This window comes from Dendropsophus ebraccatus, chromosome 10 (assembly GCF_027789765.1).
Source record: "Dendropsophus ebraccatus isolate aDenEbr1 chromosome 10, aDenEbr1.pat, whole genome shotgun sequence".
Lineage (NCBI taxonomy): Eukaryota > Metazoa > Chordata > Amphibia > Anura > Hylidae > Dendropsophus > Dendropsophus ebraccatus.
The window spans coordinates 78,398,837-78,415,720 of record NC_091463.1 but is presented as its reverse complement, the minus strand read 5'-3'; the positions used below and the strand labels follow the sequence as shown (position 1 = coordinate 78,415,720).

General features: G+C 43.9%; 1 protein-coding gene across 2 annotated transcripts in view; it reads left to right on the top strand.

The window, feature by feature from the left end:
• Positions 1-310: 310 nt before the first annotated feature.
• MAP3K10 (mitogen-activated protein kinase kinase kinase 10) overlaps positions 311-16,884 on the top strand; it is a 30,268-nt gene continuing 13,694 nt past the window's right edge. The window contains exons 1-3 of one of the 2 annotated variants that reach the window (XM_069943514.1): positions 311-641; positions 1,326-2,381; positions 16,687-16,867. In XM_069943514.1, the coding sequence (XP_069799615.1) occupies positions 1,643-2,381; positions 16,687-16,867 (920 nt within the window). In that variant the 5' untranslated portion in view covers positions 311-641; positions 1,326-1,642. Of the gene's footprint in view, positions 642-1,325; positions 2,382-15,825; positions 15,888-16,686; positions 16,868-16,884 lie in introns of those variants that run through there. The other variant, XM_069943515.1, reaches the window with a different exon arrangement.

The window sequence follows — 16,884 nt, the reverse complement described above, 5'->3', positions numbered from 1 at the left end:
CCTATTGCAAATTGCTAAATGCAAAATGTCCCACATAATGAATGAAACTAATGCTAATGTCTTCCATTTGCCCAATGCAGGATTTTCCATAGACGCAGTATACAAATAGAATATGCACTTAATATAAATAAGGTAGTAAACAAGTAAAACCTGTAACGTAACAATGGGGCTGTGCGTGTTTAAATGAACGTTTCCAGGCCCCACATGGACTGCAGGGCACAACCTGCTGGTCACACTCTGCAATTGTCTCTTTGCACCACATGGGAAACTACATCTCCCACAATGCAATTGGACAGAAGCAGGGAGGTGTGGGGGTGGCTGTGTATCTGCTGTGCCTGGAACAGCTGACAGCCTGTGTAAGGTGAATGGAAACCATTACCCCGGGGAGAGGGGCTAAAGCTAGATTCCTGCAGGTGATGTTGGAGAATGATCCCGTCTTCACCTTGTCATAGAGGAAAGGACAGATGATGATGAGGAGGATGATGATGATGATGATGGTGGTGATGCTGCTGCTGGGGATGATGTGAAGATTGTGGGAATTTGTGCCTGTCTACATACAATTGCTGCTTTAGATCCCTGTATGCTGCAAGCGAGAGATCATAATTCTATGGTAAAACAGATCCCGAACATGGATTTACGAGGTACGTGATCTACTGGATTATATATGTTACTATATGTGGTTGTATCAATTATATTATTCTGTACTTGTAATAATATCGGGGCTGAAGAACTCGTCTATAGAATCCTGTGATGCTGCTAATATTCCGTATACTGACCCGGCGCTGACCGATCCCCTCCTGACAATCACATCTATCAGCATATCTCTGCCGGATCCAATAATAGTATCCTGCTCTTTATATATTACATACAAGATCCCATGGTAGTCTGCCCATGTCCGACCATGGGATATCCCTATATTGAAAACACAGCAGTCTCCTCTCCTGATAATGGATTCCCGTCAGATCTATATATATATTATACTGTACGTCTGTTACGTATCGGCTGTCTGACCTGTTCCCATAAACGTCCACCAACGGTAAATGCATGGTTCGTATGTGACAAAATGTAACCTTAATCCCCGTGACAATGCTGTGTGACAGGTAGACAGGTCGGTGTCAAACAGCAGCATCGGATTTCTATAGATCAAATAAGCACAGACATGGTTTAACCCTTCCAGATCTCTATATACCGGAGATCAGGGAGGATTCTGGTAAACACGAGTGCTGGAACGTGGGCAGAAAAACAAGACGTTCCACGCTACCTTAAAGACATCTTTGATAATTTTACCAAGGATTTAACATAGAACTTTTCTTAATCCCTCACAGTTCCTGTTTGAAGCTTTCCAAGGCTTGAAGTTCCAGGATTTATAGACTGTAGACAGTCACCTAGTTCCACCCTGATGTACCTGAAGGATCTGGCCTGGTTTAAGCAATTTCACTAAACCGGTTTGATCGACAGAATGGAAGATGGATGGAAAAATGAGTAATGGAGTTGATGCTGGGTTTAGCCAGGGGCCAATTTATGTTCAACTGGTCTTGGACGTCTTTACTTCTCTTTATGATGGGAACATGTACATTGGACAAGTGTAACTTTGGGATTAGCATAGATTAAAATGATAACTTCTCTACCTTGACCTGCTGGCATGGATGGGTTTCCAAAACCTGGGACCATGTTGTGGCAAAACTCTAAAAACCCAAAGGAAAATGGCATGTGGCATGACGTGGAGGATTACGGGGGCTCCAATCCTTTGTGGACAGCTGTTTTTGACTATGAGGCCACAGCAGAAGAGGAACTCACATTAAGGAGGGGTGACTTGGTGGAGATCCTCTCCAAGGACTCCACAGTCTCTGGCGATGAAGGTTGGTGGACTGGAAAAGTCAGAGACCAAGTGGGTATCTTTCCAAGCAACTATGTGGTCAGTGACCTTAAGTATACCACCTGGCAGGCCCCAAAAGATTTCCCCCATCCACTGCAGATAAAGTTTGAGGAGCTGGATTTGGAGGAAATCATTGGAGTTGGAGGTTTCGGAAAGGTCTACAAGGGAATATGGCGAGGAGATGAGGTTGCTGTTAAGGCAGTACGACATGATCCTGATGAAGATATCAATGTAACGGCGGAAAACGTCAGACAGGAAGCCAAGCTGTTTTGCATGTTGCATCACCCCAACATTATAGCCTTGAAAGGAGTATGTACGACCCCTCCGCATCTTTGCTTGGTCATGGAGTATGCAAGAGGTGGACCGCTACATCGGGCCTTGGCTGGAAAAAAAGTCCCAGCTCATGTCCTAGTCAACTGGGCAGTGCAGATCGCACGGGGCATGAAGTACCTACACAGCAAGGCCATTGTACCCATCATCCACAGGGACCTGAAGTCCAGCAATAGTAAGTGTCTATAAAGAGAGGTAGTGACTGTTATTTGAGGATTGGGCTACATGGTGAGTTATGGACATGTTACATAACATTGAATTGTTACTCTGCTGAAATCACAACTAGTAATAGTGATTGTGGTCGAACATGGTCCCGGTAACGTGCAGGTTGTAACGTGGCCAAATTCACTATCATTAGTTGAAATGTAGCAGTGCACATTGCGATGGGGCCATGAGATGCTGTGTAGCCCTAGCCTAAGGTGGGTGGATGACGGTGTGGGGTTCTGTACTGCCTCTCCCTAAAATGTACCCTGAGCTCTTTTTAAATGTCATGATATAAAGGTCAGATATAGCCTATGGCCCATATTCAGAATTTGCCATAATTCGCAATATCGGTCCTGAATAGAGATGAGCGAATCTGGAGCATGCTCGAATTCATCCAAACCCGATCATTCGGCAATTGATTAGCGGTGGCTGCTGAAGTTGGATAAAGCCCTAAGGCTATGTGGAAAACATGGATATAGTCATTGGCTGTATCCATGTTTTCCAGACAACCTTAGAGCTTTATCCAACTTCAGCAGTCACCGCTAAACAAATGCCGAACGATCGAGTTTGGATGGACCCGAGCATGCTTGAGGTTCGCTCATCTCTAGTCCTGAACAAGGCCATGCATTCGTATTTCTCTGTTTATGGACCGTTTGTCATGGCCTTGTTCGTGGCAAAGCTGATAAGTATCCTGAAGCTCCTTGGCCCTGGTGAGAAATATGGGACAGGACCCATCAAATAATGTGCCAGGTAAATTACTGATGTAGCACAGGGAACCTAGTGCCCCTTTAGGTACCAGGGCCTGAGTGTGACTCGTACTTCTACACTCTCTATGGCTACATCCCTGTACCAACTTTGTGAGGGAATGTGTCCTAAGGAGGACCATGTAAAATGGGGTTTTCCATAAATAACAGGCATATTGATTTTATATACTCATGGCAAGTCTATAGGACACAGTATAATCCTAGAGATCCCACCAATCAGGCCTTCATAGCAAATCAAATTTATTAGCCATTAAAGGGGCTTTATAACTATAGGAAGTGGTGTCATGTTACTAGAGTATGCCATCACATCCTGGCAGTCAGCCCTCATTGATCCCCAGAATGAAAGGGGACACAGCACTAGATTCAGCACTTCAGCTCCTTCATTTAAGTGTTGACCTGAGAGGGCTGTGTTGTCATTCACTGTACAGCAGGAAGCCAATAGCACCCCCATACGGGAGGACTGTTGACGAAAGTTTTTGGAATTGGTGGAGCTCCCAGAGTTGGGTCCTTTCTCGTTCTATTAAATCCCCAGTCATGTTCCGAGGCTTCTTAAAGGAGCATAACCATAGAAGTGAAAGGAAAGCTACCTGTAAATGGTGGGCAGAGCTGCTTTGCATACCTTTCCTCTCAGAATTCTCGGTGGAGCATGTGGAGCCTTTAAGTCTCTCCACACCTTTAAGGAGAAATGTTACCCCTTCAACCCCTTTTAATGTGTGGAATATCCTAACGATAAATCATAGCATAGTTAGAATGTTATCCATTGGCAATAAACCCCTTTAAATACTGAATAATATTTCTGAATGACAGCACATAGATACATGAGCCCCGCTATTTATACTCTGTGCCTCCATGCTGTCGAAGCTCCTGGGCTCTAATGCAAGATGCCATAACAACTACTACGTGCCGCCTAAAATACTAAGGCCTCCTTCACACAGCTGTAGAATATGGTCCAAGGCCCTGCAATTGTAAACCGTATAGGACCCGTTCTTGTCTGTGGGCTAATGCACAGGACTATTGAGTGTGGATTTGCCTGCAAATGAATAGGACATACTGTATTTTACTGCATATAAGACCCCTTTTTACCCAGGAAAATCTTCTCAAAAGTCAGGGGTCATCTTATACGCCGGGTGTCGTCTTATAGGGCGAGTGCTGAAAAACTTTGGAACTGGACCAGAGAATCTGTGGTCGCCGCATACGGTGGGTAGAGCTCAAAAATGTATGCGGCAACCGTATGAAGGGCAGAGCAAGCTGCAGGCGTCCGGGGTATTGAAAAAAAGAGATACGGTAGAGTGGCGCTGTGCCCAGAAAAACACCCCTCTATCACTCATCTGGCCGCCCTTGTATCCTACCGGTATTACTGTACCTCCATCTCTACCTCTCATATCTCGCTGCTGTCTGATGTTTTTTATTATTTTTTATTTGGTGTGTTTTGGAAGAGGGGTAGTCTTATACAGGTAGTATATCCCAAACTCTATATTTTAACTGGAAAAGTCGGGGGTCGTCTTATACGCCAGAAAATACGGGTATACAGTCTGGACTGTGATCTGGGGACTTTAGGCCTCCCTTATACGTGTATGGTCGGTCCGTGATTGCGGGCAACCAACAGATGACACTCAACAGGCCACTCTAGTTGTGATAACACTCAACAATACCACTCTGGTTGGGTGAGGGTGGTCCCATGGGGCAGTGGGCCCTTTAGCACTGGGTCCACCTCTGTAATCCCTATAGCTTTGTCCCTACCAAAGAACCAGTTAGGTACTCTTACTGCATATTGGTTTCTCCATAGAAATACTTGTCATCCTCATATAGACTGCATCCAATATCAGTTCTGATAGAAAAAACTTCATCCTATATTTTCATAATAACTGCGTTGACTCTTATTTGTAAGCGCTGATGGTGTCATGTAATTGTGTTCCCAAAAACTGATACAACAATTATCTGAAATTAAATATTAATCGGATAAGACAGTAAATAGTGGAACAACTCATCAGCATATTATATAAGGACAGAACCACTACTGAATGCAAACGCTAATTTAGCTAATTTTTCACGTTTTCTAATTTAACAAATTTTTCACGTCTTCAAATTTAGCTAATTTTTTTACAAGGTTTTTTTTCTATATTTAAAGGGGTACTCCGGCAAAAAAAAACATTCTTTCAAATCAACTGGTGTCAGAAAGTTATATAGATTTGTAATTTACTTCTGTTTAACAATATCAAGTCTTCCAGTACTTATCAGCTGCTGTATGTCCTGCAGGAAGTGGTGGATTCTTTTCAGTCTGAAACATTGCTCTCTGTACATGTCAGGAAAGGTTCTCTATGGGTATTTGCTACTGCTCTGGACAGTTCCTGACATGGACTGAGGTGACAGCAGAGACATACAGCAGCTGATAAGTATGGGAAGATTTGAGATTTTTAAATAGAAGTAAATTACAAATCTGTATAACTTTCTGAAACCAGAGAACCTGACCACCCCTTTAAATGCTAATTTTGTCAAGGTGAATATTTCTTTGTTACACTCCTGATATCATGCCATTTCCTTGTTTTCATAAAATACCATGGCTTCCCGCTGGGCCTACAGTAATGTCGTTCTACACAGTAGTGACTTCTGGTTTTCATTTCTCTTAGGCAGTGTTCCCCATTCTGCATGATGGGCGTTGTGGTTATGCAACAGCTGGAGAGCTCCAGGTTGGGAAACATTGCTTTAAGGACTCCCTTCTATATAAGCTAGTACTTGCACAGAGCCATAATGACACCCTTAACTCTATTGGGCAATACATAGTCAGAGATATGTGTCACGCTCCATTGGATTCTGTACAGAAGAAATATCTCCATAACACGGTGCTATATGAAAACACCATATGGTGGTAAATGCAATGGCAATGTCTCTGCAGTTGGGAACCATATATACTGTTTAGTGCCAGAAAGCTTAGCCATGTGCTTTAGGCCTAGGGGTGTATGTAATTATATGACGAGATAGATCACGTTTTTCGCCATGATTCTGACAATTTTACTGCACTATGTCACTATATCCTATGGCAGGTTGGAGGGTTGGAGAAAATTAAAGCAGCCATCTAGTAACTTCAGTACTTTACCACTACACTGCTTTCTTTCTGTATATCCATCATACTGTGCCATTCTGTGTTGGAACAGGTGCAGCAAAGCTGAGTTTGTCACAATGTGCCATTACACATCACACAAGCATTACATTACTATGTCACAAGCTTCAGAGGGAGGATAAAATGGACGGCACTGTGCTGTTTGGAGCAAGGTTCTCCAGGTTCTGGTTCACCCCAGTAGCTTTTATTTATATATATATATATATATATATATATATATATATATATATATATATATGACTATACTGCCATGGTACCATGGTAAATGGCACCATGCTGTGCCCAGATTAATAGCACAAACATTGTCTATTAGCAACCTTTTACTGTAACTACAGCTAACAAAAAGCCAAACAAAGCCAACTTCCCTGGATGTAGCTGGAAAGTTGTGCTGCCTATTGCAGGTTTACTATATAGTCTGGTAAAATCCGGCATATTCAGAATTTTATTAAAGATTAGGTGTATGTGCCTACCACCTAATGTGTATGTGGCCCTCCAAATTCCTCCATAACCGCTGAAGGGGTGTAGGGAGGGGTATGTTCAATTTTGGATGCCTGTTTTTTTGTTCTTGGGGAGACAAGCCGCTGCCAGAGGAGTCTGACAGAGGCTTATCTCCCATCAATTCATAACACATGAAAGCTCATCTGAGCTGAGCGTTCTTCTGTACGGACAGGTTAAAAGAGGTAGCTGTGTTTTTTATGTGTGTTTTTTTTTTTCTTATAGGACTGCTGGTAATTTTGCTTATCTTTTAGTTCCTTTAAGGAGAAAACAAGGTCTTAAAGAGTCCTTGTCAGTTTAGAAAACGTTTGACATTGGACAAAAGTTTTGGTTGGTCGGGTCTGGGTGGTCAGACCCCCATCAACCACTAGAATGAGCTGGGAGGCCTTTAAGACAGCAGTTGGACCCCTGCAATCATTTAGTTATCCCCTATACTAAAGATAGGGCCTAACTTGATTTTGTGGGACAACCCCTTTAAGACAATGTTCACACTTTTTTTTTGTTTTTGAGAAACAGTGATGACCTATCCCCTGAGTAGTAGATGTAGCTTCTAAGTTGACCTTGAAAATTAATCCATAGGGACAGTATAATACTCTTATTGCAGTATTACTGCCCTGCAAACCCCTTTAAAGGGAATGTGTCACCTATTTTTTTTTTTTTTTTTTTTTTACTGATTAGAGTCAAATACTAAAACCCTTTCTTTTATTCTAATCTGTTTTTATTTTTATTAATTACACTTTTTGTACATTGTTATGGGGGCAACCATATTGCCTAAACTGTTTTTAACAGCATTTGGTGACATGCATTACAGCAAGCCTCATGGACATAGACGACAATAGAGTCTGTCCCCTTGAGATAAATGTGGAACGTTACTGAGCGCGCTCTGTGACTTTTGAGGAGGTCATTCAACAGGAAGCTGCTATTGTCTCCTCTATCTACTGGTGTCACATGTCGCTGCAATACTGTACAGATCACTTTACAGCAGCCTCCTCTTATCACCACAGACACAACAGGAAGTCTCAGCTTAGATTTAGCCTCAGTGGTGAAAATGAGAACTGGAAGATTTTATGATTATTTTATAATATAGATGGAAAAATAGAAAATTAGAAAAAAAAATGTTACCAAAAATTCTCAATACCTTTTTTTTTTAATTCAACAAATTTTATTTAGTCTTAAGTAACTTCTTAACATCTTTAACATAAAAACATTATTTAAACAATTTACCGATAACACATTCCCTTTAAGCCTAAGGCCATTTTCTTGTTTTTTGTTAATCGTTTTTTTTAACAGTATACTGCTGAAAATACAATGTATTCCTTTGAGAAACGGGGCAGGGCAGTAAATCTGTTTCATTGTGCATCAATGTCTGTATGCAGAGTTACTAGGAAGCTGGGTGGTTGCTGTTTGTTCTTGTATATATGTAGATCACTGGAGTGTATGTCCATGTCAGTCATAAAAATCAGGCCAAGTACACACTGTATTTTTTCGCCACAGGACACTAGAAATGTACTTATCTCTAATTACCACCATAATGAGACCATAGTGGTATATACCAGTACTATGTATAAATGGTGGGTGCTGTGAGGACCGTGCCATTGACTCACAGGTGAAATCCCCTTGAAGCCAGTTTCTTTTCTTCTCCATTCAGCTTATACCGCCATAATGACTTCTTGCAGCCATGACTCATACCTACAGAATCTATTCAAGGGAAAACAATCTCATGGTCCTCGCTTTCCCTGCACCCTCTTTATTTTTTTGCCGCCAATACTACCCCAAAGAGTAATAATTCCCCTTCTTGGTAAACCGGGTAGGTAAGTGGGTTGAGGGAAGGGGAAGGTAGGACTCCCTTAATAGGTACGTAGGTTCCACAATATGAAGGTAGGCCGTCACAGAAGGAATCTAGGTTTGCCCAGTAAGAAGGTAGTTTTCCCCTGTAGACAGGTTCGTCTGTTGGTTAAATAGGTTCTTCCTCTAAGTAGACCGGTTCTGCTGTTGGGTATGTAGGTTCTCCCAGTAAGTAGACAGGTTCTGCTGTCTGGTAGGTAGGTTCTCCCAGTAAGTAGACAGGTTCTGCTGTTGGGTATGTAGGTTCTTTCAGTAAGTAGACAGGTTCTGCTGTCTGGTAGGTAGGTCCTCCCAGTAAATAGACAGATTCTGCTGTATGGTAGGTAGGTTCTCCCAGTAAGTAGACAGGTTCTGCTGTCTGGTAGGTAGGTTGGTTCTCCCAGTAAGTAGACAGGTTCTGCTGTCTGGTAGGTTCTGCCAGTAAGTAGACAGGTTCTGCTGTCGGGCAGGTAGGTTCTCCCAGTAAGTAGACAGTGTCTGCTGTCTGGTAGGTAGGTTCTGCCAGTAAGTAGACAGGTTCTGCTGTCTGGTAGGTAGGTTCTGCCAGTAAGTAGACAGGTTCTGCTGTCAGGTAGGTTCTCCCAGTAAGTAGGCAGGTTCTGCTGTCTGGTAGGTAGGTTCTGCCAGTAAGTAGACAGGTTCTGCTGTCTGGTAGGTAGGTTCTCCCAGTAAGTAGGCAGGTTCTGCTGTCTGGTAAGTAGGTTCTCTCAGTAAGTAGACAGGTTCTGCTGTCTGGTAGGTAGGTTCTCCTAGTAAGTAGACCGGTTCTGCTGTCTGGTAGGTAGGTTCTGCCAGTAGGTAGACGGGTTCTGCTGTCAGGTAGGTAGGTCCTCCCAGTAAGTAGACAGGTTCTGCTGTCAAGTACCGTGTTTCCCCAAAAATAAGACATACTGCTAAAATAAGACACCCCAACTAGCCTAAAGTAAGGCGTCCCCCTGAAAATAAGGCACCCTCACCCTAAACGAAGGCACCCCCCGAAATTTAGGTGCCCCGCGAAAGTAAGGTCCTCGTGGACCATGTAATTACATGCACCAGAGGTCACGTGATGCACGTCCCACCGCTCGAGGACGTTGATAAGTATTCCGGGTGGGGGGGTGGGGGTCTGGGAGAAATAAAACATTCCCTGAAAATAAGACAGTGCCTCTTTGGGAGAAAACATTTCTATAAGGCACTGTCTTATTTTCGGGGAATCACGGTAAGTAGACAGGTTCTGCTGTCTGGTAGGTAGGTTCTGCCAGTAGGTAGACGGGTTCTGCTGCCAGGTAGGTGAGGTCTCCCAGTAGGCACAGGCACCTACCCTCGCTTATTTATCATCTCAGCCCTGATGCTTATACAGTGAAAATGGGGTGGTAAAAACCATGAAAGCACCCCCCTTGTATACGTTGTTGCTGTTATAAGGCATTCTGCTTTATATAAAGTGTTACCTAAGCTAAGGGTCCATCTTAAAGGTTTTTTTCTGGATTAGAAACCAGCTCCTAAGTGACTGTCCAGCGATTGATGACTTGTATAGGATTTATATATACAGCAGTCCTATCCATGTTACCTGGTTCTCACATGACATACTATTATAGGGAGACATGGTGTAAAGTGAAACCGGCTCAGTTGCCCCTAGCAACCAATCAGATTCCACCTTTCATTTTCCAAAGAGCCTGTGAGGAATGAAAGGTGGAATCTGATTGGTTGCTAGGGGCAACTGAGCCAGCTTCACTTTACACCATGTTTGATAAATCTCCCTCTAGTTCTTACATTTATAGCTTCTGTTCTCTTATAGCTTTGTAGTTATAAAGGTCTAGTTTTGTGCCCACTACAACAAGCATGCATATGCTTTGCCTTCGGGTACTAGTTATTATACTTTGTATTGGTCCATTGTAGTGGTGTATCATGTCAAGGTGTAATAGTAGTAGTGCCTAGTGTCACTAGCCGGGCATAGCAGTACCTATATAATGTCAGGGTATAGTAGTAGTATCTTCTAATCCATGGGTCTCTAAACTGCGGCCCTCCAGCTGTTGCAAAACTACAATTCCCATCATGCCTTGACAGCCAACTCCATGATGGGAGTTGTGGTTTAGCAACAGATGGAGGGCCGCAGTTTGGAGACCCATGGTTCTAATCGGTTGTGATAGTGCTTGGTGTAGTTTATGGCGTCTGTCACTGGTTTGGAGCAGTATCGCCAGCATCAGTGCCTGGTCCGATGTAGCAGTACCCATGTTGTTGAAGGAGTAGTAGTAGCATGTGAGGGGGAGGTGTATCCTGTGGCTGTTTCAGTATCAGTACACACTGACCTTTCACACACTCCTCTCCTGAAACCTGTTTGACTTTCTCCTCTCGGTTTTAACCACTCCAATGCCACGCCACTATTCACTTGTAATTGTACGTTCTACTACGAGAAACCACAACCAGAATTATAAGATACGGAGCACTGATATCGATTTATAAGAGTCATAGGAGTGGTGCTAATGGCTTTTATAGAAGTTTATCTCCGTCCGAGTTTGTCCCAAAGGGTTAAGCCCTCGCAGGCTTCCCGTCATTTGTATATACACGTCTATTCTTTTGCATAAATATTCTACTCTAGACACAGTGACTATATTGACATAGTGAATGGTAGCTACAGAGCTCTGTACTTCTTGTCTCTGCAGGTACCTGCAGCCTCTAGTATTGATACCCGAGGCCTTCAGCCTTAAAGGAGTGGCAGCAGGGAGAAGAAATATTCGGTGCTGACAATGGCAAAGATCGTGACTTTGTGCAGAAATAACTAGGTCTTAGCAATTAATCTTTGGAATAAGATGGTTTGCAAAGTAGACATGCCCTGGTGGTGTCAGTATCTTTTACTAGGAGGGAGAAAAGTTATAATGTTCTCTACTTGTTAGCAGGTATCTTGGTGGTAGCTAGTCAAAGTGTTCTTACTGTTATCAGGCTCACCCTACCTTCATGAACATGGCTGTGCCAACAGCAAGTAATGGGTTACATCACAACAGCAGCCCTGGTCTAAGCAGTGAAATGCTGATGATGACTAAATGGAGGGAGAGAGAGAGATTATATTTAGGAGGCAGCATAGTGTACACAGGGACGGTCTTGGCATTTCTGGGGCCCCAAGCGAAGTTATGTCTGGGGCCCCCCCCTCGGCACACGTTCCAAAACAATAGACCGCTGTGTGTTGCCCCCGGTAGTATATACCCCTTGTGCACTACCGCAAGTAATATATACTCCTTGTGTGCTGCCCCCAATAGTATATACCCCTTGTGTCCTGCCCCCAGTAGTATATACCCCTTGTTTGCTTCCCCCAGTATTATATAGACCCCTGTGTGTTCCCCCAATTATATATAGCCCCCCGTGTGCTCCCCCAGAAGTATATAGACCTCATGTGTGCTGCCCCAGTTGTATATAGACCCCCTGTGTGCTGCTCCCAGTTGAATATACCCCCTGTGTGCTCCCCCACTAGTATTTAGCCCCCCTGTGTGCTCCCCCACTTGGATATAGACCTCCTGTGTGCTCCCCCCCTTGGATATAGACCCCTGTGCGCTCCTCCAGTAGTATATAAATCCCCTGTGTGGTTACCCCAGTAGCATATAGACCCCCTGGGTGCCCCACCAGTATTATATAGACCCCTTGTGTGCTGCCCCAGTAGTATACAGACCCCTGTGTGCAACCCCAGTTATATATAGACCGCCTGTGTGCCTCACAAGTAGTATATAGACCCTTGTGTGCTCCTCCAGTAGTATATAAATCCCCTGTGTGGTTACCCCAGTAGCATATAGACCCCCTGTGTGCCCCACCAGTATTATATAGACCCCTTGTGTGCTGCCCCAGTAGTATACAGACCCCTGTGTGCTCCCCCAGTAGTATATAGACCCCCTGTGTGCCCCACCAGTAGTATATAGACCCCTGTGTGCTCCCCCAGTATTATATAGCCCCCCTGTGTGCTCCCCCACTTGGATATAGACCTCCTGTGTGCTCTCCAAGTTGTATATAGACCCCATTCTGCTGCCCCCAGTAGTATATAGACCCCTCTGTGAAGCCCCAGTAGTCTATAGCCCCCCTGTGTGCTCCCCCTGTTATATAGTCCACCTGTGTGCTCCCCCCATTTATATAGACCCCCGATGTGCGCTCCCCCTCCCATGTAGTATATAACACAATAAAACAAACACTTATACTCACCTGGGTCCGGGCGTCTCCTCTTCTCTTCACTCTTGTGGCCGCAGGAAGGATTTTCCCTGCAATCACAAGAGGCCGCGCGCTCCCCTTGTCCTGGCGCCGATGCTCCAGTGATGTCACTGGAGCGCCGGCACCACAAGGACAAAGCTGCCACTTGTGACTGCAGGGAAAACCCTTCCTGCGGCCACAAGAGTGACTGACAGGAAGGGAGCCAATGTCTCCTGCCCTGTCAGTGCTGCTGCTGCATGTAAATATGAGCGCTCATTACGAGTGCTTATAGTTACAGTTCAGATGGCAGCAGTGAGGGGGGCAGCGGCCCTGTCCAGCGGTCTTGAGCACAAGAGCAGGGCTGAGGGGCCCCCCTGGATGTTGGGGGCCCCAAGCGATCGCTTGGGGTGCTTGGTGCCAAGGACCGCCACTGAGTGTACATAGCAAGAACACAAGTATTTATACAAGGGACAATTGCTCAGTGCTTCATGGATGGTAATAGGGAAGCCTTGATTTACCTTTTAGGCACAATGTTGACCCTTTTGAGTAGGCAGACAGGCTCAATGTGCATGCACACAGTCCAGGCTTTCTCCTCTGTATAGCACTAGCTAAGTCCCACCCCCCACTTCCTGCATTTCATCACTGTATTCTGCTGCTAGTCTTAGGGTAGTATTACACGGGCCGATGAAACCCGGATAATAACTGTAAACAAGTGCCGGCGCTCGTTTACTGGACCTATTACCCGGCCCGATTATCGTTCAACAAGGGCTGCAGGGACATCGTTACTGATGTCCTTGCAGCCCTTTCTTAACTTTAAACATTACCTATCCAGGCTGCAGGGCTCCTCTTGCGGTCTTCTTCTCCCCGGGTCCCGCATGCTCCAGCTTCAGAGCGGCCTGTCTCAGCTGAGACAGGCTGCTCTGAAGCTGGAGCGTGCGGGACTCGGGGAGAAGAAGACCACAAGATGAGCCCTGCATCCTGGATAGGTAATGTAAATCGTCAGTTGCCGGCCGTGCACCGCTATTGCATGTAGCGATGCGTAGTCGGCGCACGACAATTATAGGTTCAAACCTATATCAACGATCAGCTGATGATCCTTGTCATTGGCTGATCGTTGTATTTATTACACAGTGCGATAATCGGCCGAATCGGGCCGATTCGGCCAACTATCGTTCCGTGTAATAGTACCCTTAGCCTAAAGGCCTCCATTTACTGTGTAGCGTTCAGACTACTGCAGCTCCGTTCTGGTTTACTTGATCCGGAGCTCTATTGCATTTTACTTTTCAGGATAAAATTAAGTCACAAACCAGTGAATTGCTCACCAGTAGTCATGTGGGCGGTGATAGAGTGAAGAGTCATGGTGCCTTAGATAGATAAATGTAAAGGTAGCCATACACTTCCATTATCAGCTGTTCCCCAACCTCCCATACACATGAACGAGGGGTAAACTGCAGCCAGACATCTGACACTAGATTATCTCTCCCAGAACGATAGGGTCAGGTAGTAAAAAATCCCACCCACCTGACATTGTCTGTTAGGGGAGAGACGAGACACTTCCATATACTTTAGTCAACTGCAAAACCATCCATATTCATATTAAATGGAGATAGCTTTTTAGGAAACCTGTCTTGTGTGAATATACCCTTACACTTTATTTGTGTTAGCTCTGCACTATTTACCTCTGCCTTGTCCCTTTTTGATGAGTTCTAATGCCGGCCTCCTGACCTCTGCATCTACCATGTGGGATCTTGCCCTTTACAATGTATTTGTGTTCTCGGTGATGATGTTTTTAGCGGAGCACACATTACTTCTGCTGTGTCTGCCATTCTATTGCCAGTGTGTCTGAATGCTGCTCACTTCAGCCAGGAAACTATGCACCCATCATTTGTTTGTCTCTTATCATTATCAAATGGATTCCCTAAGCAACAAATATACACAGACGTATTAGTTATATCCACGAAACAATTCTATAATATTTCAGCTGCGTTATGGTTTAGTACTGGAACGTGGATTCTCTAAACTGCAGTCTGGGATTGGTGGTCATCATTGTGTATAAGGGCCATAAAAGATATCCTCAATCAAGGGTAGAGGACTGGTTGGGGTCCGACCCACTGATCACAAGGGCTGTGCTGAAATGTGGCCCAAAATTAAAGGGGTAGTTCACAAAGAAAAAGTGCAAGAGATTCATCATTAAAAAAAAAAAATCTCACATTTTCCACTACTTATCGGCTGCTGTATGTCCTGCAGGAAGTGGTAATCTTTCCAGTCTGGAGAGCAGGAAAGGTTTTTTATGGAGATTTGCTGCTGCTTTGGACAGTTTCTGACATGGACAGAGGTGGCAGCAGAGAGCACTGTGTCAGACTGGAAAGAATACATCACTTCCCGCAGGACGAACAGCAGCTGATAAGTACTGGAAGCCTGGATATTGTTAAATAGAAGTCATTTACAAATCTCTGGCACTTGCTGGCACCTGTTGATTTGAAATTTTTTTTTAAATAAAATAAATTGTGAACTACCCCTTTAATAGAATAGCTCCTGAAGCGCCATGGACAATAAAGAACTGAACCTATCCTATGGATTGGGGATAACTTTTAATCGTGGTATAACCCTTTTAATGCTATGTTATTGGACCACTTATACACTATCAGGGGATGGGTACCAATGGAGGGTGCATGGCATCTACCCACCATAGCCTGGCCCTGTATATTGTATATATAATCCATAACTTGGTCTTCTGGTCCTGGGGAAGACACCTCAATGTTCTCCGCTTGCTTTTCTTGCTGGGAAAACAAAGCATAAACAAGACGCCCATTGACAACCATGCCATCCCGTGTTTACAGTGCCACGGTGCCAAGTCCTGTGCTGAATGTAGCTCTTAGATTTAGATAATAAAATAAGAGACTGAGCTGAGAACCACCTTGAAAAATGGAATAGAACATGCTAAGAAAACTATACAGAGGGGCCGTACTACCTGTGTTTTCCTGCATTGTATATGCAAAGTTTGCAAGCCAAAGAGTGAACATTAATCCTATGCATACCTAGGTGTGTTTCCAACTAGACCACCTGTTTATACTGGGATCCTATAAACAGAACTTAGCAGGACAACGGTATCTCGGTAAATCCATCTCTTTATTTCTTAATAATAATAATAATAATAATAATAATAATAATATGTACATCCTTTAAATTGTGTTTGGCGCGTTTCGGCCTCAAATGGCCTTAGTAATAACATACCGTAGCTGATTGAGGCCAAAAGGTGACAGCGATTGTTTGTTTATTTTTACTGGATTTACTTATTACTGTGATACCATCATGCCGGATCATTTACTTGGTTTTTATGGCCTGAACATTTGCAAGACTTGATTTTGCATTCATTACCCAGAATCCTCCGTAGGAATGGACGCTTGTTGTCACAGATCATTTAAGATTTAAAGGACAATCGCCTCAAGTAATTATTAACAGGAATGTTCTCATATTCTTAGAATAAAAACTTATAAGACCTGACACTATATAATGAAGACACCATAGAACTAGCTTTAGATTGCTTTCTGTAAGACAAGATTAGTCTTGGGACGTCCAGAGGAAACTCTTCTTGGGGTCAGAGGAGTCTCTACTTTAGACATCCAGAAGATAGTCCCTTAGGTTTGCATTGTGGTATCCTGAATATCAACCATCACGAAAACTCAATCACCACCATGGTGCTCTAGGCGGTTGCAAGACTACATATACCATCATGCCTAGACAGGCCAAGCCAAAGCCTTGGCCGTCCAGGCATGATGGGAATTATAGTTTTGCAAAAGCATTTTTGCTAAATACATGTTTTAAGATTGCAATGCAATGAAATTCTTGATGGTGAGTTAAAGAAAATTTGAAATTGTATATAAAATTTCTTTTTGTTTTTATTTCTTTTCCAGTCTTGATACTTGAGAAAATTGAGAACAACGACTTATTTAACAAAACCTTAAAGATCACAGATTTTGGTCTGGCCAGGGAGTGGCAGAAGACAACAAAGATGAGTGCAGCGGGCACCTATGCTTGGATGGCTCCAGAAGTCATCCGCCTCTCTCTGTTTTCCAAGAGCAGTGATGTGTGGAGGTAACGTCCATGTCTCC